The sequence below is a fragment of the Episyrphus balteatus genome, chromosome 2 (assembly GCF_945859705.1).
Source record: "Episyrphus balteatus chromosome 2, idEpiBalt1.1, whole genome shotgun sequence".
NCBI lineage: Eukaryota > Metazoa > Arthropoda > Insecta > Diptera > Syrphidae > Episyrphus > Episyrphus balteatus.
In genome coordinates, this window is record NC_079135.1 from 115,705,666 (window position 1) to 115,731,779 (window position 26,114).

At 31.7% G+C, this 26,114-nt stretch overlaps 2 protein-coding genes across 7 annotated transcripts in view; one reads left to right on the forward strand and one right to left on the reverse strand.

Annotated features, from left to right (window-relative positions):
- Window positions 1-1,083: 1,083 nt before the first annotated feature.
- On the reverse strand, window positions 1,084-2,337 carry LOC129909797 (tubulin-folding cofactor B). Its single transcript, XM_055986875.1, has 4 exons — window positions 2,064-2,337; window positions 1,536-1,898; window positions 1,360-1,481; window positions 1,084-1,297 (listed from the first exon to the last, which is right to left on the reverse strand). The coding sequence occupies exons 1-4, from the start codon at window positions 2,187-2,189 to the stop codon at window positions 1,183-1,185; spliced, it is 726 nt and encodes a 241-aa protein (XP_055842850.1). The 5' UTR covers window positions 2,190-2,337; the 3' UTR covers window positions 1,084-1,182.
- A 4,603-nt stretch (window positions 2,338-6,940) lies between these two features.
- LOC129909800 (stromal interaction molecule homolog) overlaps window positions 6,941-26,114 on the forward strand; it is a 71,120-nt gene continuing 51,946 nt past the window's right edge. For 2 of the 6 annotated variants that reach the window (XM_055986887.1, XM_055986890.1), the window contains exons 1-2: window positions 6,990-7,152; window positions 18,334-18,922. In XM_055986887.1, coding sequence (XP_055842862.1) covers window positions 18,448-18,922 — 475 coding nt within the window. In that variant the 5' untranslated portion in view covers window positions 6,990-7,152; window positions 18,334-18,447. Of the gene's footprint in view, window positions 6,957-6,989; window positions 7,153-7,583; window positions 7,679-18,333; window positions 18,923-26,114 lie in introns of those variants that run through there. The other 4 variants (XM_055986889.1, XM_055986891.1, XM_055986892.1 and 1 more) reach the window with 4 other exon arrangements.

Sequence of the window (26,114 nt, forward strand, 5' to 3'; positions counted from 1 at the left end):
TTCTACTACGATATTTTCTTGTTCGTCTGTGCATGCTTCAGTTCTAGATTAATAACTTTTAGATGCACTTTTTATCTTTTGGTAAAACATCCGAACCTCGTTCCTGCCACAGCATCCCTTTATTTCCTTGATAGCTCTTTTCTTTTCTTCTGAAAAGCCGATGTTCCTCCTTTTTCCGTTTTCGCTTTTACAGCTCATTGGCAGCTCAAGTCTATTAGATATGCTTTCCGACTGTGCTTTCAAAGATGCCTTTTTCCTAGTTTGGGATTAATATCAACCAGGACAATTTTAATATCGCAGGTAGAAATTTGATCATAGATTTTTTTCCATTATCTCGTAGAAACTATCTTTGGTGGTATGGTCTTTTCTTTCCGTGGGAGCGTGGGCGAAAATCAAGCTTAAAAGCGAAGAGCCTTGATCCGGGTCGTGGTAAGGTGCTCTTTTATGCAGTTGAAACTTAGAACATTCCGTCAGAGCCTGCCTTTTTCGACGAATCCACATCCGAACAAGCACCGCCGGTAACAGTCTTTTGCTCGGCCCTTCGGCTGTTTGTTGTCAGTTTAGGGAAATTAATCACCCCTAATACGGTTGGCGTTTGTCATAAAACGACTTGCTTTAGGAGCGCCAATTTTTGTTGTTCAGTTAATTGCTTTACATGAGTCTTAATTTTGGCTTCCAGACCGAATTGTTTTTGTGGCGTTGTACGACAAACGTGTTGAATATTCCACGTAGATCCAAAATTTACTGTCCTTACCGCAACGGCTGAACTCCCCAACCCCAACTTGCAGGGCAAGTTTTTCAATAACTCCAAGAACAGGAGGAGAGTCAAGTCGCTCCTTATTGGCATTACCTCACCACGGGGAGTTGAGTGTAGGAGTTGTTAGACAGGGGTATGTTTTTATAAAAACATATGGAAGCTTTTTGTCTACCCTTTCATTAAACATGGTAAAAAAAGTTTCCTGATAATAAATTTAACTCATTCTTGACTACGTGCAATGTTATATCTTTTTTTTATTAGCAATTAATCATTGGCAATGTAAACTAGTTTAAGACAAAAAAAAATTTAAAAGAATAATTAAATCTCGTGAAATAAAACGATCCAGCATCTTGTTATTCGAGGAGGAAAGAATTACAAAAAAATATATATTATTTCCACAAATGGATATGTGAGCGTGAATGCATTTAGATTTCATCCAATTCAGTGTCTTCAGGTGGAAAATCTCCAATCTCAACTCCTGAAGGAACAACAAATCCTCCATAATTTTTCTCGCATTCGAAATAGCGTTTGCCATCAACTCTAAAAAATGCAATTCAACCAAATTAAGAATAAGTTCAAGACATAATTTTGAACAAACTTACGATCCATCATTTTTACCCAATGGTTCATCATATTTCACTCCAATGAAAATTCCTTTTTTACCATCAATCTCACCTTTGTACATTACTGTTCCAAGACGAGTTGGGTTTCCTTTTACTTGTACCTAAATGATAAATCGTCAAAAGGGAATTCTTTTTATACTAAAATTGTTTCTTACTTTGCACCTGGAACCAACTGTGATAAGATCAGCTTTACGTTGTTCCTCTTCAGCAGCTTGCTTGCGTTTTTCTTCAATTTGTTTCATCTCTTCCTCATTGTACTTGCCGAGGCGGTTCTTTTTCAAGAAACTCCTCACAGAATCTTGCTTCTGTTCGTATTGTGTGTCGGTTAATTCGAACTTTTCAACTTCATCGGCAAGAATGAGGAAACTATCTATAACATGCATTCGCATTCCCTCTTCAATTGGAAACGAACCAAGCAGAGAATCATTATTTTCGATTTTACAAACTAACCGATCTCCATTGTAGAGTTCAATTTGCATGGTTGAGGCACTGCCTCCAGTAACGATTTCTAGTTTTTCCTACAAAATGCAACAAAATGGATGAATCATTCTGGACAGTCTGAATAATTTCCAATTGGAATTGTTCATTTTATTGATTTATATTTGAATATCGATATGTCGAAGGATTTAAATCCTATATTAAAAAAGCAGGTGTTGTATATTAAAAAAAAAGACACTACTTACCTTAAGCTCAGCTATAGTTAAACTTTTTGGGAATTTCTTTTCGAAAGCAACGCCATCGTTTTTGGAATTGGAAACGTTAACTTTTACAAAGTCTGATGTTGTTGGTATTACAATTGAGGAAGACATTTTTATTTTATTTTGTTCTTTTGTAATGTTTAATACCAGTTATAAATTTATTAAAGGAATGTGAAATAAAAGTTGGAAAGATTTTCGTTTGATTCGACTCAACCGGCAAACGAAAATGATTTGGTTCTTTCTTCTTTTTTTTTTTGTTTACTGCAGCAGACAGATGGGGAGATGACAAAACATACGGTCGATGACATCCGGATGACTCATTAATATCAGTGCTCATGGGTGAGTGGGAATTTTTTTTACTTATACCTAAGTAAAAATTTAAGGCGCAGTTCACAGCGAAACAATCCAGTTGTTTTCAAAATTGACGCACGTTATTTTCAAAAGTGATGCACATCACTTTTCAAAAACAACGCGAGTCATTTTTCACGTTATTTTTCAAAAGTGACGTGCGAGTTTTTCATATATATAATGATACGGAATACTTGACAAACGTCATTTTTCAAAAGTGTAGAGCATTGTTTTTGAAAAGTGTCACGCGTCATTTTAAAAAGAGACGCAAGCCATTTTCAAAAGTGCCCATGTCATTTTTATAGAAATAATTATGGCTTTTAGTGGTTACTGATGCAGTGGTGCCAACTCGATTTTGTGAAGATTTATTTCTCACAAACTTCTTACTAGGAAAAATCCAACTTGTGAGTTGTGACCTCCTTCAGAGCAGATCACACCCTGCAAACCAAACCTCAGTAGTTTAGGGGAAATTACAACCACCAACAAAGTCTATACTTTGTGTATAGGGGTATTCACGATTCGATGCAAATGGTCTTGTATCGTTGTAAAAGTGCAAAAGTGTAATACTACGTTTCCACCTACCCTAATTCTGAGATTAAGCTAAGTAGATTTAGCATATATCTCGAGTTTTATTGTAAATCTCGGATTGAAAGTTTGTGAAAATCTTAGATTCAGGGTAGCTGAACCCAAATCTGAGATTTAGCGAAGTAGATTTAAAATAAATCTCGAGATTTATTCTAAATCTACTTAGCTAAATCTCGGATTTAGCGTAGGTGGAAACATAGTATAACATTTTCTTAAGCCTGGTACGCTGCTCGCGCTAAATTTTAGCTCCCATACAAATTATCGAAAATTTTTAGCCGAGATAAAATGGATCCCATACAAGTTATCGATAACTTGTATGGGAATTTTATCTCAGCTAAAATTTAGCGCGAGCAGCGTACCAGGCTTTAAAATAAAACAACCAAATATACAGACTAAAATTTTTTTACACTTTTACACTTTTGCTATATTCCAACCCTATTGCAAAAATAAAATACAATCGTGCAAAAATTTGTCTTTAGTAGTTGTAGTAGTAGAAAACAAAAATTTGCATTTTTACACCTTTTTGTTACACCTGATCGTGAATACCCCTTATGTGTTTCCTTATTTACCAAAATCTCTCCCCTCAAAATATTGTAGTTTTGTTTCTCCTGAAAAAAATAAACTCTTGGAGGAAAAGAGCGCGATGTATGCAATGCACAAAGTTTTGTCTCTTTTGTAATGGCGGCGCGCCATTAGGGGTATTCACGATCCGATGCAACTGGTCTTGTATCATTGCAAAAGTGCAAAAGTGTAAAATCTTGCAACACTAAAACAACAAAATATATGGATTGAAATTTTACAATGGTCTTGCACTTTTGCTATACCCTAACCCTATTGCAAAATAAAAATACAATGGTGTAAAATTTTTTTGACAGATGGCAGCTCGCCATCGCATGTCGCCCATGATGAACAGTTTATCTTTTTTATTCTTATTCTTTTTTATTTTGTTTCTTTTGATGTAATTTGTGAAAATAAATTAACCCGAACACAACAAAGAATGAAATTATAAAAAAAATTAAAAAAAAGAAGAAGCATCGGTGGAAAGACAACTCCGTAAAAAAAAGAGTGAAGCTGATATAATTCATATCATGGATTCCATTCAATATTTACTATAGATAAGAAGAGGTGCGTTCACAATCTATTGTAAAAAAATAAAATTTTACACTTTTATTAGACCTGTTGCACCAGATCGTGAATACCCCTATTGATTTGACTTTTCCTGCATTTTATATTTTCTAGTGAAACCTTGATAGCCACAGCAACATATTAGTTAAGAAAAAAAAACATTTCTGTGCTCCATTTGATAGATAAATAGAACAATTTAACTTAAAAAAATAAATAATCTTCTCAGTGTTATTTGTGAAAACTATTTTCTAAAAAAACAATCTACCGCACAAATTCTTCGGCACGCCACATAAATTCCACCACCATTTCCAACATCAAAATGCAAATTCAGTTTATCTTGTGAGGTCCTCATAAAGGCTTGGCCACACCGGAGGGTACGCGGTAGAGGTACAGGTAACGGTACGGGTATTTGTATGGAAAAAATTCCAAACTGACACATCAACGTTCGGGTGTGGAATTTTTTTAATACAAATATCGTTGCCGCTACCCGTACCGCTACCGCGTACCCTCCGGTGTGGCCAAGCCTTAACTTGTGAGGTTTGCCAGAATAAAGGCTTGGCCACACCGGAGGGTATGCGGTAGACGTACGGGTAGCGGTAACGATATTTGTATGAAAAAAATTCCACATCTGAACGTTGATATGTCAGTTTGGAATTTTTTTCATACAAGTACCGTTACCTCTACCCGTACCGCTACCGCATACCCTCCGGTGTGGCCAAGCCTTAAAGGCTTGGCCACACCGGAGGGTATGCGGTAGAGGTACGGGTAGCGGTAACGATATTTGTATGAAAAAAATTCCACATCTGAACGTTGATATGTCAGTTTGGAATTTTTTTCATACAAGTACCGTTACCTCTACCCATACCGCTACCGCATACCCTCCGGTGTGGCCAAGCCTTAAGGCTTGGCCACACCGGAGGGTATGCGGTATAGCGGTAACGATATTTGTACTAAAAAAATTCCACACCTGAACGTTGATGTGTCAGTTTGGAATTTTTTTCATACAAGTACCCTCACCGCTACCCGTACCGCTACCGCATACCCTCCAATGTGGCCAAGCCTTTAAGGCTATAAGTGTGTAAAGGTATAACTACATTGGCTCAAAAAGTGAAAAAGTACAAAAGTGAAAATTTTCAAATGCATTTTTGTGTAGTTTTTCGGGGTGGAAAATTAAAACTAATGATGCAGAAAGCTTATTTTTTGGTCTAAAAAACAATTTGTATACTCTTTTTCACAAAAAAATTGCGCTAGCCAGAAAAAAAATATTTTCACTTTTGTACTTTTTCAAAAAGTGGTGTATGTAGTTAAGCCTTAACATCGACGTCTTAAGAGAAATTTGTGAAAAATGCAGTTGGGTTGTCATGATACGTCAAAACGCCAACTCTTTTTGACATCTATCTGAGTCCAATGATTTTCAATAGGTGCGTCCCACCCACAGTACACATAATAAGGTAATATATTCCGAAAAATGTCAAAATTTGTTTGTCAAAAAATGGGCACCAATCTGTCAGGCTGGCCTTTAATTTTTATATTTCAATCAGTAAAGCCTGGTACGCTGCTCGCGCTAAATTTTAGCTCCCATACAAATTATCGAAAATTTTTGGCCGAGATAAAATGGATCCCATACAAGTTATCGATAACTTGTATGGGAATTTTAGTAGTAGTCTGTGTATTTGCTTGTTTTATTTTAAGAAAATGTTACTCTTTTGCACTTTTACAACGATACAATACCATTTGCATCGAATCGTGAATATCCCTAATTTTTTTTCACAATTATTGAATATTTGAAGAAAAGTTGCAGCTGGACTTGAAAAAAGTTGGACTCATGTGTGCGAAACTTGTCTTACAAAATTATTTTGCTCTCTTTCAAAATGACATTGAGCCCTCTGAGATTTTGTGGGATGCCCAAATGTGTTTAAAATGTCCTGCCTCTTTTTGGCATTTCTTTCTGTCACCATGAAGTGCAAGTGAGAAAGCAACACGAAAACGTCAAAATGAGACGGCAGAGTGAGGCCAATGTGAACACCGTCATTTAATTCTAGTGGAGGCCCAGGGTTAACTTACGTTTTACTTTACTGTTCGAAATTCCCAAATTTATACCATTGGGCTTTTAAGCCAAACGTCAGTGTCGAAGAAAAAAAAAAAAAAAAAAACTAGAAAAAAAAACTTTTGACTCTTCAATTTTGAGGAAAACTGTATAGAATTTGCATGTTTTCCTCAGAATTGATTTGATTTGATTGGTTGGTTTTTTCTTGTACTTCTTTAATAAAGCCTGGTACGCAGCTCGCGCTAAATTTTAGCTCCCATACAAATTATCGATGAATTTTATCTGAGCTAAAATGGATCCCATACAAATTATCGATAACTTGTATGGGAATTTTATCTCGGCTAAAATTTAGCGCGAGCAGCGTACCAGGCTTAAACAGTTATGATAGAAAGGAAAAAGACAAAAGCTGCGTTCCTTTGGAAATATTTATCTACTGCTTAGTACTTAAAACTACTTTGAACTACTTTTGCTATACTGAAAAAGTAGTTCAAAGCAGCTTTAAGTACTAAGCAGTAGATAAAAATTTCCAAAGGAACGCAGCTAATATTTCCAAAGGAACGCAGCTAAAGACAGATTTGTTAAAAGACCAATGCACTCAGCCCCTTATACACGGCGAATTCAAACTGACATTTTCCCCCCAGCTGAATTTGTATTTCCAGTGTTCCAATTGTCATTATGTACCCGCCATTTTTCGAACATGGAAATAATTTTTTTTTTTACTTCAAAAAAATTGCCCCCAATGTACAGTATTGAGAATGAAGTTTTTGTTTTCGGTTGGTTTATTTTTTTAATCCTCTTTTTTTGTCTCTCGTTTGGTAGCTATAATAAAATAATTTTCACTAAAAAAAAAAACTACTTAAATATTAATTGTTTGCCAAAAGAAAATAATAAAATTACGCTAGAATATAAGTGGAATAAATATATAAAATGCTTGCACTTTGGTCGCGCAATTTATTCTAAAAAATCTGGGTAAAATACAAAAAAAAAAAATCACACAGAAAAAAAAGAAGAAATCCAAATTGTATCAAAAGAAAGAAAAAAAAAAAATTAAATTCTTCTAGAATCGACCTCAATATTATTATTATTCCCCATCACGCAGTTTGTAAATAATTTACTTAAAGTGTATTCTCTTCTACCTGATTCAAAAAGTGTTCATAAAAAAATTTCATCTTTTTTTGTACATCTTTTCTTCTAAAAAAATATTTGATGAAAATGTGACGTGTTGCAAAATAAATTCCGTTGTTATTCATTCGCTTTCGCACTCTCATAACACAAATAATATAAAAAGTAGCTAGTCTAGTGTCGTCGTCGTCGTCTCTGGTATCTGGTGTTTGCGTTCTGTCGCTCGATCTCGCTTTTTTCTTTTTGTAGCTGCTGCTTTTGCTCGGCGGTGCTCCCATGTCCGATGTTCTGCTCTTGTCCTCCTTCGAATTTTTCGTCTCTGCGGTGTTGCTGTTGATGCAAAACAAAAAAAGCAAAAAAATATATAAAATAAGTAATATTCTTACCTAATCTAATTTTAAAAAAATTGATCAGAAAAACCACAATATTCTCTAGTGTGAAGATGATGAGAAGAGAAGAGAGCATTTTTAAACAAATAAAAATAATAATAATAAATTGAGGCATTGTGATTCTCGGCTGCGTTTTTATTTAAATTTTTTCTTTTGTTTTTGTGCATTTTTCTTATTTTGTTTTGTGACTTTTTTTTTTTTATTAAAATAAAGAAAATATAAAAAAAACTGTAAAAGTGTTATATGTTATTGATATTAGTTTTGTTTTGTTATTTTTTTTTTTTTTGCTCTCAAGTCTCAACACGGTGATCGAGATTTATTTTATGAGATTGTGTGTATTCTTATAGGAAAAATCTCTCAAACACATTCATAGATTTGGTGACCTTTTCGTAAAAAGTGTGTTCAATTAAATGCATTTGTATGTGACAAGTGTTTTGACAGCAGCACTGTAGCCGTTAGCCGGTTGAAAAAAAAAACGAAAAACGCGTTCGTGTGTGTGTTTAAAAATTGTACGGATATGATGGCAATCATTTTTTTTTTTTATGACGACCTCACAACCTGTCACTTGATGAAAATTGATCGATTTCGATATGTTTTCGCTGAACAACTCCATTCCATTCCAATTGTATAGTCTCTGATTTGACTTGTCGATTGGGAAAAGGAAAAATGAAATGAAATAAGTTGATTTGTTGCTCATCTTGGAGGATTTTTATTTTTATTGTTATTACATTTTTTTGCATTGAATTATGAAGGTTGATTGAGCCTGTCTACTAATTTGATTATTCCTTTCTTTTAAGTTTGTAATTTTTGTTTCTTGGTTTAGATTAATTGGATCTAGACAGGGACGAATGAAATTCACAAAAAACCCTTTTGAAAAAATTGGGATTTAGCGATTACTTTGTCAGATGGATTAAATCTTATTTACTTGACAGATCTTACACTGTACTTTTCAATGGTTGCGAATCAAACAAGTTTAAGATCAATTCTGGAATTCCACAGGGCAGCCATTTGGGTCCTATTCTTTTTATTCTGTTTATTAATGACTTACCATCCGTATTAAAACACTCAAAGTGTCTCATTTATGCCGACGATGTGACTATCTTTAAATCTATTTCAAATACTTGTGATTGTGAAGAACTCCAATGTGACTCTAATTCGTTTTTCCACTGGTGTACTCGTAACTGTTTGAGTCTGTCGCGAAGAGCTTAGGGTTCTTGGTATGCAGCATAATGTAAGACTCTGCTGGGTTCCCGGCCACAGTGATGTGTTCGGCAACGAAAAAGCGGATGAGCTTGCAAGGGAGGGCTCAGTTCTTGATCCCTCTCTCATAGACCATAACATCAGAATCCCACAATGTGAAATAAAACGAAATATTGTCAACAATAATTCACAAAAAACAAATGAAAGATGGAACCTCCTAGAAACCTGCGGTCACACCAGGAAACTATGGCCGAACTTCAACGAGAAAAAATCAAATAAGATCTTACTACTTAGTAAACCTTCCTTAAGATCCCTAATAGGCGTCTTAACGGGACATAACCTACTAGGATACCACAAAAAGAAAATGGGGCTTAGTACGGATGATCTATGCAGAGGCTGCGGCAATGAGGACGAACAGGAAAACACTGTTCACTTCCTCTGTCACTGCCCAGCACTCTGTCGCACTAGGAAAAAATTCTTAGGAAACTACTTCTTTAATGAATTAGAAGAACTTTCGGAACTTTCAGGCAATAGCCTACTGAACTTTGTAAAGTCCTCCAAATGGCTCGAACAACCATAGCATTCATAGGTTATCACTTTTTCATGATGTTACAATACTTCAGGGTATCACAAGGAATCTACATTGATCTAAGTGTGACGGTAACAAGATCAACTGTCAGCCCATTTAACCTAACCTAACCTAACTGTTTGAGTCTTAACATCGATAAATGTAAAACTATGTGTTTTACTAGAAAACTTTCTTTTAATTCGTTTAATTATCTGTTTAATGGTGTGTCAATTTCTTGTGAAAATGATGTTTCTGTGCTCGGTGTCACATTTGATCGCAAACTCGAATTTGTTCAACATATTAACTTCATTACTAATAAAGCTAACTCAATTCTTGGATGGATAAAAAGAGAGAGTCGAAACAATTTTCCGATCCCTTCGTTATAAAACAACTTTTTATATCTTTCGTTCGGCCTATTCTAGAATATGCTTGCCAGGTTTGGTAATTGCTTATACCATACAAAATTTTGCGTTGTTGTTGTTTTCAAACAACAAGGAACGAAAACTGACACTAGCACAAAGTTCCCCATTAAAAAAAAAAACAATTCCTTGACTTTAAAGATAATTTATTGACCAATCAATTGTTAAATAAAAAGTTGGGGAATAGAAAACCAATCGACATTGTTTCTTTTCTTCATCCTTGGAGAAATGCCATATGTTCTTTCTGGTTTTGGCCGTTTTAAAATATTTCTGAAAACAGAAAAGTTACATGTAGACACATGATCATAAATAAAAAATATAAAAAATACTATTAATGGTTTAAATAACAATTTACTTACCTTCCTTTCTGTAAACGCTATTTTCAAATAAATATTCACAAACAAAATGTCATAATCGTCAACATAATACAAAAAATAACTTTATCCTTGATCAAGTTTTGAAAACTAAACTGACAGAAAGGCTGGAAAATGGAACGATTTGTAGAAAACCCATGATTTGTTGATCAAGGTGAAAAAAATGTGAACAAACGCTGTTGAATTATCATGGATTCTAAATCCTCAATTAAGGAGGATCCATAATAATCAAATCGACGATTTAACCCACTTTCAACAAACTGGCCCTAAGTATAATTATTGTAAACTAGTAAATTAGTTATGTTAAATAAATAAAACTAGCACTCTGGGTATTATGACGAAAGAACTTGCCTCAGGCCCTGTGGCATAAATAGAAACTAAAGCTTAAAACAGCAGTCTGTCGCAAAGACAGCTGCCTTATCAGGAAAGCACCCCAACATCCTAAAAGATCTCTTACAACATGCCTTAAAAAAGCTTACTAGATCCACCGATGATGGCAATCCCCACAAAACAGATCTTATCCTCTTATCTAGGAAATACAATATTCCTCATATAGAACCGCCTTCCATTAAAGATATACCATTAACATATATATGACGAGACAAAATATTTAGGTTTGGTCTACAAAAAGTTAAGCTGGAAACCTAACATTCAAGAAAGAGTTAAAAAGGCCACAGTGGCACTCTTCTTATGCAAAAAAGCCATCGGAAATGAATGGTGCTTCGAGCTCGAATTACTCATTGGCTGTACACTACAGTAATCAGACTACTGTACACTTTGATTGTCCATTCGGTATCATCTTTCGGATGTTGTATTGGGTTAATTAAAGTGCAATAAGACAATAATTGAATTGTGCTGACTCTTTAAACTGTTTCAATACTTATTACACATCGATTGCAATGCTCTCAATACAAAATTCACTACCCCATCTCTATCTCTAAATGTGACTTTAAAAAAGCGACTCACTAACTGAAAAGGAATCAACTGTTCCTTCAACTTCATTAGAATACAAGAAGAAGATATTGTGGAAGCAATAATTTCTATCAAATCAAATGCCACAGGCCTAGATTTGATGGAACCTAAGTTCCTACCTTCTGGTTTTCAACCAAAGCGGAGTTGCAAGTCAGCCTTACTCTTTGTGACCAATGGAATAAAAATTGCAGTGAATAATGATAAAATAACACTGCTAAAGTTATGGGACTTTTCAAAGGCCTGTTAGTCATCCAGTTGTTTGTAAAAATCTGCGAAACAATTTTGGGTTATCCGGAGAATCTTGCAACTTATTTCATTTGTACCTTAACGGAAGACAACAATGTGTGAAATGAAAGCTCTTCCACTTTCCTCAAAGCCCCAACTAGGTTACTTTAAGGATCTATCCTTCGGCCAATCCTTTTCTCACTAATTATAAACTAGTTGCCATATGTTATTGAGAACTGTACGATTCATTTATATGCAGATGATGTGCAGCTCATTATAAGTCGGGCCTTTGGTAACCAAAAATGATGCCGTAACTCTTATGAATGAAGACCTGTACCTCATTCTATAATGATCGAGAAGGAACCGCCTCTGCTTAAATCCTCTCAAATCAACAGCTCTTCAGATCTATCGTAAAACATTTGATTCTTTGGTTCTCTGTCCCTTAAAGTTGGAACGCGAAGTTATTGGTTATGTCAGTACAGCTAGGAAATTAGGAATAATTCTAACCGTACCCTCACATCGAATGAACCTCTCCATAGTGTAATTGGAAAAGTCTTCGTGCTCTTTAGGTCACTCGTAGTTTAACCCCGACTAAAATTAAATTGCTACATGCCAACACTCTTCTTCTACCAATGCTGTTATATGCATATGAAGTTTCTTCCAACTTGGACTCGCTACTAGCCGCAAGATAATTGTTGCATATTTATAAAAAGATGACTTTCTAACGTCACACCCGTTACATCTTATTTGAAGATATTCTCAGACAGCACAACAGTTAGAATGCTTTTATTATTATAAACTATTAAACAAATTAATAATAATAAATTGAGGCATTGTGATTCTCGGCTGCGTTTTTATTTAAATTTTTTCTTTTGTTTTTGTGCATTTTTCTTATTTTGTTTTGTGACTTTTTTTTTTTTATTAAAATAAAGAAAATATAAAAAAAACTGTAAAAGTGTTATATGTTATTGATATTAGTTTTGTTTTGTTATTTTTTTTTTTTTGCTCTCAAGTCTCAACACGGTGATCGAGATTTATTTTATGAGATTGTGTGTATTCTTATAGGAAAAATCTCTCAAACACATTCATAGATTTGGTGACCTTTTCGTAAAAAGTGTGTTCAATTAAATGCATTTGTATGTGACAAGTGTTTTGACAGCAGCACTGTAGCCGTTAGCCGGTTGAAAAAAAAACGAAAAACGCGTTCGTGTGTGTGTTTAAAAATTGTACGGATATGATGGCAATCATTTTTTTTTTTTATGACGACCTCACAACCTGTCACTTGATGAAAATTGATCGATTTCGATATGTTTTCGCTGAACAACTCCATTCCATTCCAATTGTATAGTCTCTGATTTGACTTGTCGATTGGGAAAAGGAAAAATGAAATGAAATAAGTTGATTTGTTGCTCATCTTGGAGGATTTTTTATTTTTATTGTTATTAGGTACATTTTTTTTTGCATTGAATTATGAAGGTTGATTGAGCCTATCTACTAATTTGATTATTCTTTTCTTTTAAGACTAATTTTTGTTTCTTGGTTCAGATTAATTGATTAATTAATTAAAAAAACCCTTTTGAAAAAATTGGGATTTAGCGATTACTTTGTCAGATGGATTAAATCTTATTTACTTGACAGATCTTACACTGTACTTTTCAATGGTTGCGAATCAAACAAGTTTAAGATCAATTCTGGAATTCCACAGGGCAGCCATTTGGGTCCTATTCTTTTTATTCTGTTTATTAATTACCATCCGTATTAAAACACTCAAATTGTCTCATTTATGCCGACGATGTGACTATCTTTAAATCTATTTCAAATACTCGTGATTGTGAAGAACTCCAATGTGACTCTAATTCGTTTTTCCACTGGTGTACTCGTAACTGTTTGAGTCTTAACATCGATAAATGTAAAACTATGTGTTTTACTAGAAAACTTTCTTTTAATTCGTTTAATTATCTGTTTAATGGTGTGTCAATTTCTTGTGAAAATGATGTTTCTGTACTCGGTGTCACATTTGATCGCAAACTCAAATTTGTTCAACATATTAACTCCATTACAAATAAAGCTAACTCAATTCTTGGATGGATAAAGAGAGAGTCGAAACAATTTTCCGATCCCTTCGTTATAAAACAACTTTTTATATCTTTCGTTCGGCCTATTCTAGAATATGCTTGCCAGGTTTGGTCGCCTCATTATGACTGCCATAAAAATAGAATGGAACAAGTGCAAAAAAGATTCCTAAGGTTTGCGCTCAGAGGACTTGGGTGGACTAAACCTTATGATCTCCCACCCTATAACAATAGACTGAAACTCATTGATCTACCCAGTCTTGAGAACAGACGTTTATATTTATGTTTTGTATTCATTGTTAAATTAATCAATGGTAATATAGACTCTTTGCACCTTCTGTCTCGTATCAACTTCAATATTCCACAAAGAAACTTGAGAAACATACCAGATAGTATACTTATTTCAAATTGTCGTACTAATTATTATGAACAATTTTCACCTCTAAATAAAATGTTTAAACTTTTTAACTTACATAACAACAGTTATTATAATTTGTTTGACAAGAGAATAGAAAATTCTAGTAAGCTTAAATGAACATTTTTCTCTATAGTCAATTAAAATCATATATACTAGATTAAGTATAATTATTGTAAACTAGTAAATTAGTTATGTTAAATAAATAAAACTAGCACACTGGGTATTATGACGAAAGAACTTGCCTCAGGCCCTGTGACATAAATAGAAACTAAAGCTTAAAACAGCAGTCTGTCACAAAGGCAGCTGCCTTATCAGGAAAGCACCCCAACATCCTAAAAGATCTCTTACAATATGCCTTAAAAAAGCTAACTAGATCCACCGATGATGGCAATCCCCACAAAACAGATCTTATCCTCTTATCTAGGAAATACAATATTCCGCCTTCCATTAAAGATATACACGGAGAAAAAATAAGGTATGAGCTACCTTATTTCTGGTATATTTAACTTTAATGTAAAGTTTAAATAGGGATGACTCCCCAATAAAATGGAATTCACCTTACTTTTCTAGTAAATTTATAGCTTAGGATTAACTTTACAGTAAAGCCTTTTTTTGTATGACTTTCTAATAGAAATTACTAGAAAGTTAGGTACATATTTTACCTTACTATAAGGCTGAAAATACTGATTTTTAAAGTAAATTGAACTTCTCTATGGAAGGTATATAATTTAGTTCCAGATTGGATCAAATAAAGTCAATTTCATTTTTATTGATGACATTTTTCTAAATAAAATTGTGTGCATTTATCTTACAAAAATTAAAATAAAAAAGTTGAATTTTGTAATTATTGAAAAGCATAACTAGGTAACACGTACTTAATCCTCAAAGCTATTTAGAAGTAAGTAACGTATGACCCTGTTATGTTTTTCAATAATTACATAAATTACCTAGTTTATTATAATTTTGTAAGGTGCAAACAAACAATTTTATTTAGGAAAATATCATCAATAAAAATGGAATTGACTTTATTTGATCCAATTTTTATCTAATTCTTCATGAATTAATTAGATTGAATGATGTTAATCCATATGGATACCTATATATTTTTCTAACACAAGAAAAAAAAATATGCTATCCGTAATTACGGAGCCAATAACAACGCCTAATAGAACACAAAAAGTAATGAAAACATTACACTTCCAAAAGAAAAACACAAATGAGAAAATAATTTTTTTAGATTTTATTAATTTTATTATTAATTATTCCGCACCCGCACACCTAAAAGCTTTGACAAAAAAAAAAATTTCCAAAACACATGGAAGACAAAATGGCAGACTTTTCAATGACAGCAATTAAGAGTTATTACTATGTATAGGGGAAAATTCCTAGAATTAGGTAATATTATTACCTTAGTGTAAGGTAAAACTTATTCACAGAATAGTTAAATTTGTAAAATATGTTTTACTAGAATCTTAAAGTGAAAAGAGTCATACACTTTTTTGGATGAAGGTTTATTTTACTCTACGTAAAGAAAATATTGCTACTCGTAAGGTATATACTACTTTATTTTGTTCACCATAATTTTCTTGTAAAAATTACTTTACGGAACCAAGAAATGTTCAATACGTAAGGTAAATTTTACTTAAAATCTAGGGCTTTTTACTTTAATTTCCTTACTAGTCATATGGAGTATAAAATACTAGATTCATTTTTCTCCGTGTACCATTAACATATATATGACGAGACAAAATATTTAGGTTTGGTCTACAAAAAGTTAAGCTGGAAACCTTACATTCAAGAAAGAGTTAAAAAGGCCACAGTGGCACTCTTCTCATGCAAAAAAGCCATGGGAAATGAATGGTGCTTCGAGCTCGAATTACTCATTGGCTGTACACTACAGTAATCAGATAGATTCTTACACTATTACTACTGTTCACTTTGATTGTCCATTCGGTATCATCTTTCGGATGTTGTATTGGGTCAATCAAAGTGCAATAAGACAATAATTGAATTGTGCTGACTCTTTAAATGTGCCGACGGTTTTTCTCAACTGTTTCAATAGTTATTACGCATCGATTGCAATGCTCTCAATACAAAATTCACTACCCCATCTTCATCTCTAAATGTGACTTTAAAAAAGCGACTCACTAACTAAAGAGGAATCAACTGTTCCTTCAACTTCATTAGAATACAAGAAGAAGATATTGTGGAAGCAATAATTTCTATCAAATCAAATGCCACAGGCCTACCTTCTGGTTTTCAACCAAAGCGGAGTTGCAAGTCAGCCTTACTCTTTGTGACCGATGGAATAAGAATTGCAGTGGATAATGATAAAATAACACTGCTAAAGTTATGGGACTTTTCAAAGGCCTGTTAGTCATCCAGTTGTTTGTAAAAATCTGCGAAACAATTTTGGGTTATCCGGAGAATCTTGCAACTTATTTCATTTGTACCTTAACGGAAGACAACAATGTGTGAAATGAAAGCTCTTCCACTTTCCTCAATGTCCCAACTAGGTTACTTTAAGGATCTATCCTTCGGCCAATCCTTTTCTCACTAATTATAAACTAGTTGCCACATGTTATTGAGAACTGTACGATTCATTTATATGCAGATGATGTGTATCTCATTATAAGTCGGGCCTTTGGTAACCAAAAATGATGCCGTAACTCTTATGAATGTAGACCTGTATCTCATTCTACAATGATCGAGAAGGAACCGCCTCTGCTTAAATCCTCTCAAATCAACAGCTCTTCGGATCTATCGTAGAACATTTGATTCTTTGGTTCTCAGCCCCTTAAAGTTGGAACGCGAAGTTATTGATTATGTCAGTACAGCTATTAAATTAGGAATAATTTTAACCGTACCCTCACATCGAATGAACCTCTCCATAGTGTAATTGGAAAAGTCTTCGTGCTCCTTAGGTCACTCGTAGTTTTACCCCGACTAAAATTAAATTGCTACATGCCAACACTCTTCTTCTACCAATGCTGTTATATGCATGTGAAGTTTCTTGCCACTTGGACTCGCTACTAGCCGCAAGATAAATGTTGCATATTTATAAAAAAAGATGACTTTCTAACGTCACACCCGTTACATCTTTTTTGAAGATATTCTCAGACAGCACAGACAGTTAGAATGCTTTTAATATTATAAACTATTAAACAAATTAATATACGTGTCAATGTATTAAAATACTTAATAAACATATGCCTATATGCTCTCATGGAATTACCCATAGGTAATCTCGCTCGCTTTATTAGAAAGAAAAGTCTTAAAGATTCATTGTGGTATGACATCGGATTAAGCATGTTCTGAGTGTATCGGCTTTTCTACTGATAGCCTCGTTAACCTTACCTAACCTAACTTTATTTGTAACACCCGCCGAACTCAGAATAATAGGAATTATTATGCCATCATTCGCTTTCTCTAGAGACAAATACATACGTTGTGAAAGATTGAATAACCCATATTGTTCGACCATGTATTTTTGAAAAATTACTGGCTTAGACATAATTGGGCGTATCCTACTCTTCATTAAAACCTTTGTTCGCATATGAAAGTAAATTGTGTAATAGTTAAAAAGCTTAAACAATGCTTGTGACATTTAAATTACATATATGATGTCATAGACCAAAGCATAGAAAAAAAAATATAAACATATTGTAACAATTTTGGTGGAACTAACAGCTCTTAATAAGCTGTGTATTTATATAATTTAATAAGGCTTTTAACTCATTCTATTAAATATACTTTTATTCTTCTGTGTACTAAGTAAACATTCAGTTTTTTTGCTTCATCAATTCTACACAAAGTGAGCAAAAAAAAAAAAAACCAACGACTGATAACAATAAACTAAAGTGCCATATAAACAATTTAATAAACAAAAAAGTCTTCTATCCATTTTAGCCTTTTAAGTTATTCCATGTTTTCGTTCAATGCGTGTGTGTATGATGTCATGTCATATGCTGGGGCATTTATTTTATTTATTTTTTTTCTTCCGAAATTGATAACCCTGTTGAGAATACAAAATATATTGCCAGTTTGAAAACAACGAAATTTAGCCAACAATTTATTGCGTATTTAATATTATTTTTGAATACAATCTTATGAATGCAATTTGAAAATGAATTTCTTCTCAGCTATTGTTATTGGAAGTTTCTATAATTCTCATAATTAAATCTGAGTTTGCTCGAAGTAACTTATCTTTGTAATAATTTATTAAGTTGTTTCATGTAAGAATGCAAATTACAAGGTTTGATAAGAATTCTTAGGTTCCAATTGTACCTAGCAAGTTCAGTTGCAGTCTGAAAAAGTCCCTCCAAAGTAGCTTAAAATCAACAATATTTCAATTTGTAATAAATCAATTTCTTTTATTTTTCATTCCCTAGTTAAATAAAAATTAACTTAATAATAAAATTAATAAGAAAAACAATTAACAACGACAATAATACAACAAAAACAAAATTGAATCAAAACAAATTATTTAACACAACCAAAGAACAATGCTTTGGAACATTTGCCTTATACTTGTGATATCTTTGGTTTCTTCACCACATAAACACAGTGTCTCCGGTGGCGGAGCGCCTGGTGATTCAGTTGTGATTACTGCCGGTGCTCTCGGTGGTAATCGCTTTAATCCACATTCAACACATGAGCTAGAACACCACCAGCAATTGCACCATCATCCATCGCAAAAGCCACCACAACAACAACAACAACATCAACAACACAGTACTTATCACAGTAGCAACACTGCTGCAGGCAGCAGTGGTGGCTCGCAACAACAAGCTGCTTCGCAAATATCAACAACTGCAACTGCAACAGGTGCTGTTGGTGGTGGTGGCGGTGCCGGTGGATCCCATGCGGCCTCCTCCTACGCTCATCATCATGGAGCACCTGGAAGTGGCCACATAGATCATCGGCACTCGTATAATCTTCTCAGCGAAGCAATGTCGCAAGCAGTTAGCAATGAATTCAGTAAGTATTTATAATTATTTTTTTGTATTGTTTTCAATTTAATTGATCAATATAAGAAAACAAAATGATGATGTATTTTGTTTCTTTATTTTCTTATATTTCAATTAAAATTGAATATGTGTTGAATTTTGGTGTAGAATTAATTGCGGAATTAAAAAAAAAAATTATTAAAAACAATGATTAGTTGTCACACGAACTTCATTTATATTACGTATTTAAAAATTAATTGGCAAAGTGTTATAGGTATAGCTTCTATTAATTCACGTCATGCATACAAATATGAATTATTTTGAAGAAACAAGCGGTTCTGTTTGGAGAAGGGTATTTATAGACAAATAATCGTAATAAAGTATTTTAGTGGTTTTGCTTCTATTTTTACTTTATAAGGGTTTTCATACAAATCAGACACTTTTTGAGAAACAAACAAAATATTTTTTCAGAGATTTTTGTGTTCTTTCTAAAAAAAACTGTATACAAGTATGTATTTTTTACGGTATTGGAAGCCATAAGTCACATAAAAATATTAATAACAATGGTAATTTTGTCTTCTTTTCTTCATTCTTTATAATCATTTTGATATAATAAAATAATTTTTCAAGCATGCCAATAAGAAAAACAGTTCCTTCTAAATTTTGTCGTAAAAAAAATTGCTAGGCTTTTGCGCTTTTGCTTTCACAACTCGTTCAAATTCTTTATAGAGTTATCGTAGGATACCTGATATTTTTGGGAATTTGCGCATAACTTTGATTTAATTCCGCACTTTTAGCAGGTCATTTATAGTTCAAAAATGAATTTTCAGATCTTTTTAGGTATACATTTTCTGCATCATTCCCAGCAGCAATATCTTTTAGTTGATCATGATATAATTCCTAAACGTTTGAAAAAATTGTATATAATCAGCTGCAAAATTACTTAGAATCGTTTAATCTTATTTCATGCCACCAATCTGGTTTCCGAAAAAATCATAATTGTGAATCCCTTCTCAATCCTGTCATCACGAAGTGGAAAATTGAAATTCATGACAAAAAAGTGGTAGTGGCCGTGTTTCTAGACTTGAAAAGAGCATTCGAAACTGTAGACAAGTTGATTTTAATTGATAAACTCAAAATGTATGGCGTGAGAAATAAAGAACTAAATTGGTTCAAATCATACCTCGAAAATAGAACTCAAAGAACGAAAATTAATGATGTCATTTCAAACTCTGTATCTGTAAATCACGGAGTTCCTCAAGGATCTTTGCTTGGAGTTTTGCCGTTTTTGGTTTATATCAACGATATGGAGAATGTTGTTCGATTTTCAAAAATCGTTATGTTTGCTGATGATTCTTTATTGTTTATCTCCGGTAGTAATATCGATGAATGTGTAGATAAAATTAATTTAGATCTTCAAAATTTACAAGACTATTTTGACAGTAATATGTTAAAATTAAATATAAATAAAACAAAAGCTATGATTTTAAATGGATTTACCAATAGAAATATCAGCATAAACTGTAATAATATTGAGACAGTACCTGAAATAAAATATTTAGGTGTTGTAATTGATGATAAACTAACGTTAGATGCTCATGTTAATTATGTTTGTAAGAAGATATCAAAAAAAATTTATTTTTTAAGTCGAATTCGGAAAAAAATGTCTATGAAAACAACTATTAATGTGTACAATACAATGATAAAACCGCACTTTGAGTATTGCTCGAGTATTCTGTTTATGTGTAACAATCAAAAAATGAATAGATTTCAAAAACTTCAAAATAGGGGAATGAGAATTGTTTTAATGTGTAATGGATTTACCCCAATAAGTGAAATGCTGTTTAAATTGTCTTGGATGAGTGTCAATCAAAGAATTATGTATAATGTGATAGTATTTGTATTTAAAATCAAATTTAATATATTGCCTAATTATTTATACGAATATGTATCTTTTGTTGGTGATGTACAACCTTTTGCACTCCGAAATGCTGGAGATTTCAGGTTACCAAGATATAGAAACTTCAAGACCACAAATATGGTTTTACATAGAGGTCTAGATATTTATAACAGCCTTCATTATACTTTGAAAAATAAGCAAAATTTACAAAGATTTAAAAACAAATTAATTCCATAATTAAAAATAGATTTATTTAAAATATGTTATATAAAATGATTGTAATGATTTTTTAAATGGCAAAATATTGCCTAAAAATAAAAACAAATTGTTTTTTAAGTTACACTTCTTTTGGTGCGTTATTATTTTGAAACTAAACATTTTGTTAAGCTATGTTAATTTTCATATAAAAAACACGTACACATTGACATTCGATCTGTTTGTTTGTGTTTTTATTCTACATACATCATTATTAAATTATGTTTGTTAAGTTGTTTTTTTTTTCACCCAGAGCCTTCAGATTTTGGATGTTGTGTCTTTACTGCAGGTTTATAATAAAAATTATTTCGTGTTTTATTTTATTTATTTATACATAAAAATAACACAACATTGGGCTTTTTTTTACTTTTTTTATATATGCAATAATTTATTGAATTTAGTTTTGATAAAATAAGTAAAATACAGATACAGAATGTCAAAACTGCAAAATTTTTTACAGCTTTCGATTTTGTAATATTGCGAAGGCACATTCAATATATTTTTTCTTGAAATTATGAGACATGAAATCATTATTCTGAGGAACGTTAAAACTCCTTTGTGGCCATGTTTGCTGCAAATAAATTTAAGAACTAGAAGTTTTGTTTAAAATATACCTTCGCTTAAAGAGGGTCTAACATCAAGATATGTACGTCGCACACTGGGGAAATTTGTATGGGAGTGCGGAAAAAATTAAATAAAAACTGAACCACTGAATAGATTTGAATGAAATTTTCAGGGATGACAGTTTTCGTCGTAAGAAATTATTATTATTCATTTCCGCCCACTGCCACGCCCTTTTAAAAAAATTTGTGAGAGTAATAAAGAATTCCGATTCTCAATTTACTTGTACTTATAGCATTTTTTTTTAAATTTTTTTGTATTATTGGAACCACTTCACCGATTTTAAATACATTAAATGGAAAAAAATAACTCATAGTAGGTACTGTTGTCGAGGTCCACGTCCAAATTATAGTTAAAAATTATTTAAAAAAAAACACTTTTTTCATTTTTTTATACAAATTTTTCAAAAGTTTATTCTTTTAAGAGAGCCATTTTTTCCTCAATTTAATGACTCTGATTCTTCTTAATAAAGGAATGGGTAAGATGATCTGTATTTTTCAATAATAATTTCAATTTAAATCTTGAGACATTAATAAAATGTATAATAATAAGACGCATAATCCCTTTTCACTCGTTTTTAATTTGAATAGTTTTCAATATATTATGTACATTCATTTCAGTTACATATAACGAAAATTAATTTTTCTGAGCCAAGTTCAAAAAATCAAATGTAATTTTATTGTAGTAGATTTGTAAAAAAATGTGTTACGAATTAATTTTATTTTCTCTATTTGTCTTTTCGGATAATATTTCAAGCTTGCAGCCAAAAAAACAAAAATCTGACAAAAAGGAGATTTTTTACTTTTCAATTTTCTCGAAAACTGGAAGGCATAGAAACATATGGTTTTCAGTGTTTGGTAAGGAATTAATTAAGGCAGTGTTCTTCATTATTCAAATTGAATTCAAATCCCCAGCCTTGTCAAAAATAGTATTGCATATGTTTTTTTTAATTTTTATTTCAAAATTTTGACTTTGAAATCGATTATTTCAAAAACAATTCAGAACTTAATTTAAAAGCTCAAATTAAGCCTAATATTTTGGCTTTTAAAAAAAGTGTCATTTATAACTGTAAGTGTTACCATTGATTTTTAATATTTTTTTTGTTATTTTAAGTAATTTTTAAGAAAATGATTTTTGCGACCAAATGAAGTTTTCAATTACCAATAAAAAACGCAGTGGCACCTGGTGGCACCCAAATTTGGCCTTCATCGAAAGGGAATTTCATAAGGAAAATGTTTTTAATAGTCTCTAACTGTAGGCAAGTGTAGCTAAAATTATATATATAAAAATATGAAAAAATCAAGCCATTTTTTTCTCTTTTCTTTAAATAATTATATAAAATAATTAACATGTTTAAAATTAATAATTTCTTCGATTTACAATAGACAAACGATGGCTTCTTTACGGAAAAATAAAAGTGTATGAGTCGGCTCAAGCTAAAAAAAATTACACAGCTTTAATTTGAGGGTATTTTCATTTCGTTTTTTATACTTTCAACAACTTGTCCCTTTACAAAGCTCTAAAAAGTAAACTACAAGTCCGATTTTAGTAATTTTTTCTGATTTTGATTCAGATTTTATTCTAGAATTTAGAAATACTATTGAAATATTCTCCGAGGAACTTTAAATTTTGGACTTTTTTCCCCAAAATCCCCAGTGTGCGTCGGTGGTATGCCTTAGATTAGCTATTCCATCCTTTGTTCATGTGTGTTCACTAAATAATTTCGTTTCTCTGCCCTTCAAATAATTTGTTTTAAAGCTACATATTTTTCGGCGTTTGCTTCTCAGTGAACATTTATTTCATGTCCAATGCACAAATTTCTTTTATTTGTATGGGATCAAATTAAATTAAAAAATAGGGTGCATTACACTAAATTTAACGAGTTAGCCACATGCGAGCTCTACTAAGTATGTACTATGTATTAACGAAATTTGTTTTCCATAGAATTTTATTTTTTATAAATACTATGTAAGCAATAGATTGTTGATTATTAAAATCTACAATGTTAAGAAAAAATACCTAACAGCATGATGCTAAAAATTTATTATCTTATTAAAAATGCTATTGACCTTGAATTTACACGTTTACCCAAAATAAGTGAAAATAAGAATATTTAATTAATGTTCTGAGTTAACTTGTTTTTAAAGGTAAATGTGAATACAAAAAAAACGTGATACGAAGTTAATTTATTTTAATAAATTTAAATGTTTAAATTTGCCTCATTTGCAATGAGTTCAAATAAAGTTCGTTTTAGTTATTACATTTAAATTATTATTATTTAAATCAATATAAAAAAATTAATTTACATTCTAAATGAATGTAATTTTTTGGGTGTCATGCATTTTTTTTTTCAATTTACGGAGATAGTCTTTTCGCCTGAAGATCAACTCTTTTAAGAAATTAATGATACAAAAATAATAATATATAAACATAGATATATAAACTAATACCATGTTACTAAACATTCGTTCGTTTAACCTCTCAAAATATATTTGTTTACAGTGTTGTTTTTGTAATCTGATTTCGTATCCATGAAAAAATGTGAAAAGCAATAGGTAACAACAAAGTAATAAATGAGTAATAAAACATATGTTTTTTTCAAGTAAATAAACATGGGGGCAACACGTAAACATAGAATTGACGTGACAAAACATACCAAACCGTCGGTTGACAAGTTAAATTCACTAACCAGTGACCAGTGAGTTTCATTTGTCAACCGGTGGTAAAATTGATTTGACTGTTAGGTTTGGAATCTTGTTAATAATTTATCTATGATCCTACTCATACCATTTGATGCTCTGGATGCAACTGAAGAGTTCGAAATTTACAAATCATACCAAATAGAACAATACAAAATATTAACCCCTTGTAGCCCCATGTGACATTTCTGTAACAAACCGAAAAAGATCGCCAAAAAGCTGTAAAAAACATATTTTTATTCTCTTAAGGCTTCTTACATAATCTTTAAGAATTGCTTTATCGAAATAATGCCCCATATTTCAAATAAATAGCACCAATAGTTTTTAATTGGCGAAAGTTCGGCTTTTTTGGAAAAAAAGCAAATTTATGTAAAAACTACGAAATTCAGAAAAAAATATTTTTCGTGCGTAAACTAACGGGGTTTTATTTTTGGATTTTAGGAATGCGACTAAAAATAAATATTAGATAGCTTTTTGTTTGAATTTTTGCATTTATATACAAAAATAAATTATTTAAACTTTTTTTTTACTGCGTAAATTTCGAAATAACTAAGCAAATAATGAACTTATTGAATTTAAAAAAAAATACTTGTTTTATTATAGCTAAAGCCCTTTCGATTTACATTATTAATTTTAAAATTTACGATGTTGGGTTACATGTTGGGTTACAAATTAACTATCAAACACAATACATTATTCAATACCGCAATTAAATTCCATAAAAAAAAAGAAGAAGACAAACATAAAAAAAATATAAAAAAAAAATTACAACAACACAACCTGATACACAACCTGCCCCCAACAACAACAAACGTGACAAGCCCAATGATGGAGTTATCACGCGTCCCTATTTTAATTTTAACAAATATAAAAATCAAGTTGTGAAAAGTTTTTGATTAACTTTAAATAAAATAAAACAAAATTAATAGTGGTTTTTTTTCATTTAAATTTATTTTATTTTACCAAATTTCGTTATTTTATACTGATTGGTTACAATTTAAATCAACTGTAAAAACATTTTGTCAAATCGTAAAGGATTAACTGTCAAGTCAAGTTATGCATTAAGAGCTGTCAGGTTAATTTCCAGCAATCAAATTATGTAGTATCTTTTCAAAAGAACCTCAAAAATATTAACTGTCACAGCTTTCATCTAAGCTTTAGCTGTTTTTCTTGTCTCGTGTAACCTTATGATGATAATAATAAGTAAAACAAAAATCTTTTCAAATATTTTTTGGAATTTCTTTGAACTTCAAATAAATCATTTGTCAATCAATAAAAATGTCGAAATATTTTACTTTAAACTATAACTTATAAAGCATATTCATAGAAATTCGAAATGTTTTGAATTATGACAAACATAAACCAAACAAAATAATATGTATCAAAAAGTATTTGCACATAAAATTTCATCCAAATATCAAAAATTACGTACTACCACTTGAGAACGAGTACACCTAAACATCATTCTTGACAGTATTGTTGTATACAATCAATGAAATACCACAAATTTATTCAGATCATGCAAGTATTTCGTAGAAGAATAATAAACAATTAAACAAATCTATAAGAAAATGAATAATAAAGGAAGTATCAAAAAAAAATATGAGAAAGAAAAAACAAAAAAAAAAAAAAACTATTACAAACTTTTTTTTTTACGAGAAATATGTTCTGATCACGTTGTTTGTATTCAATTCAAATTGGCTCTGTGTATTTTTCTGATCGAATAAAAGAAAACAAACAACCGCGTA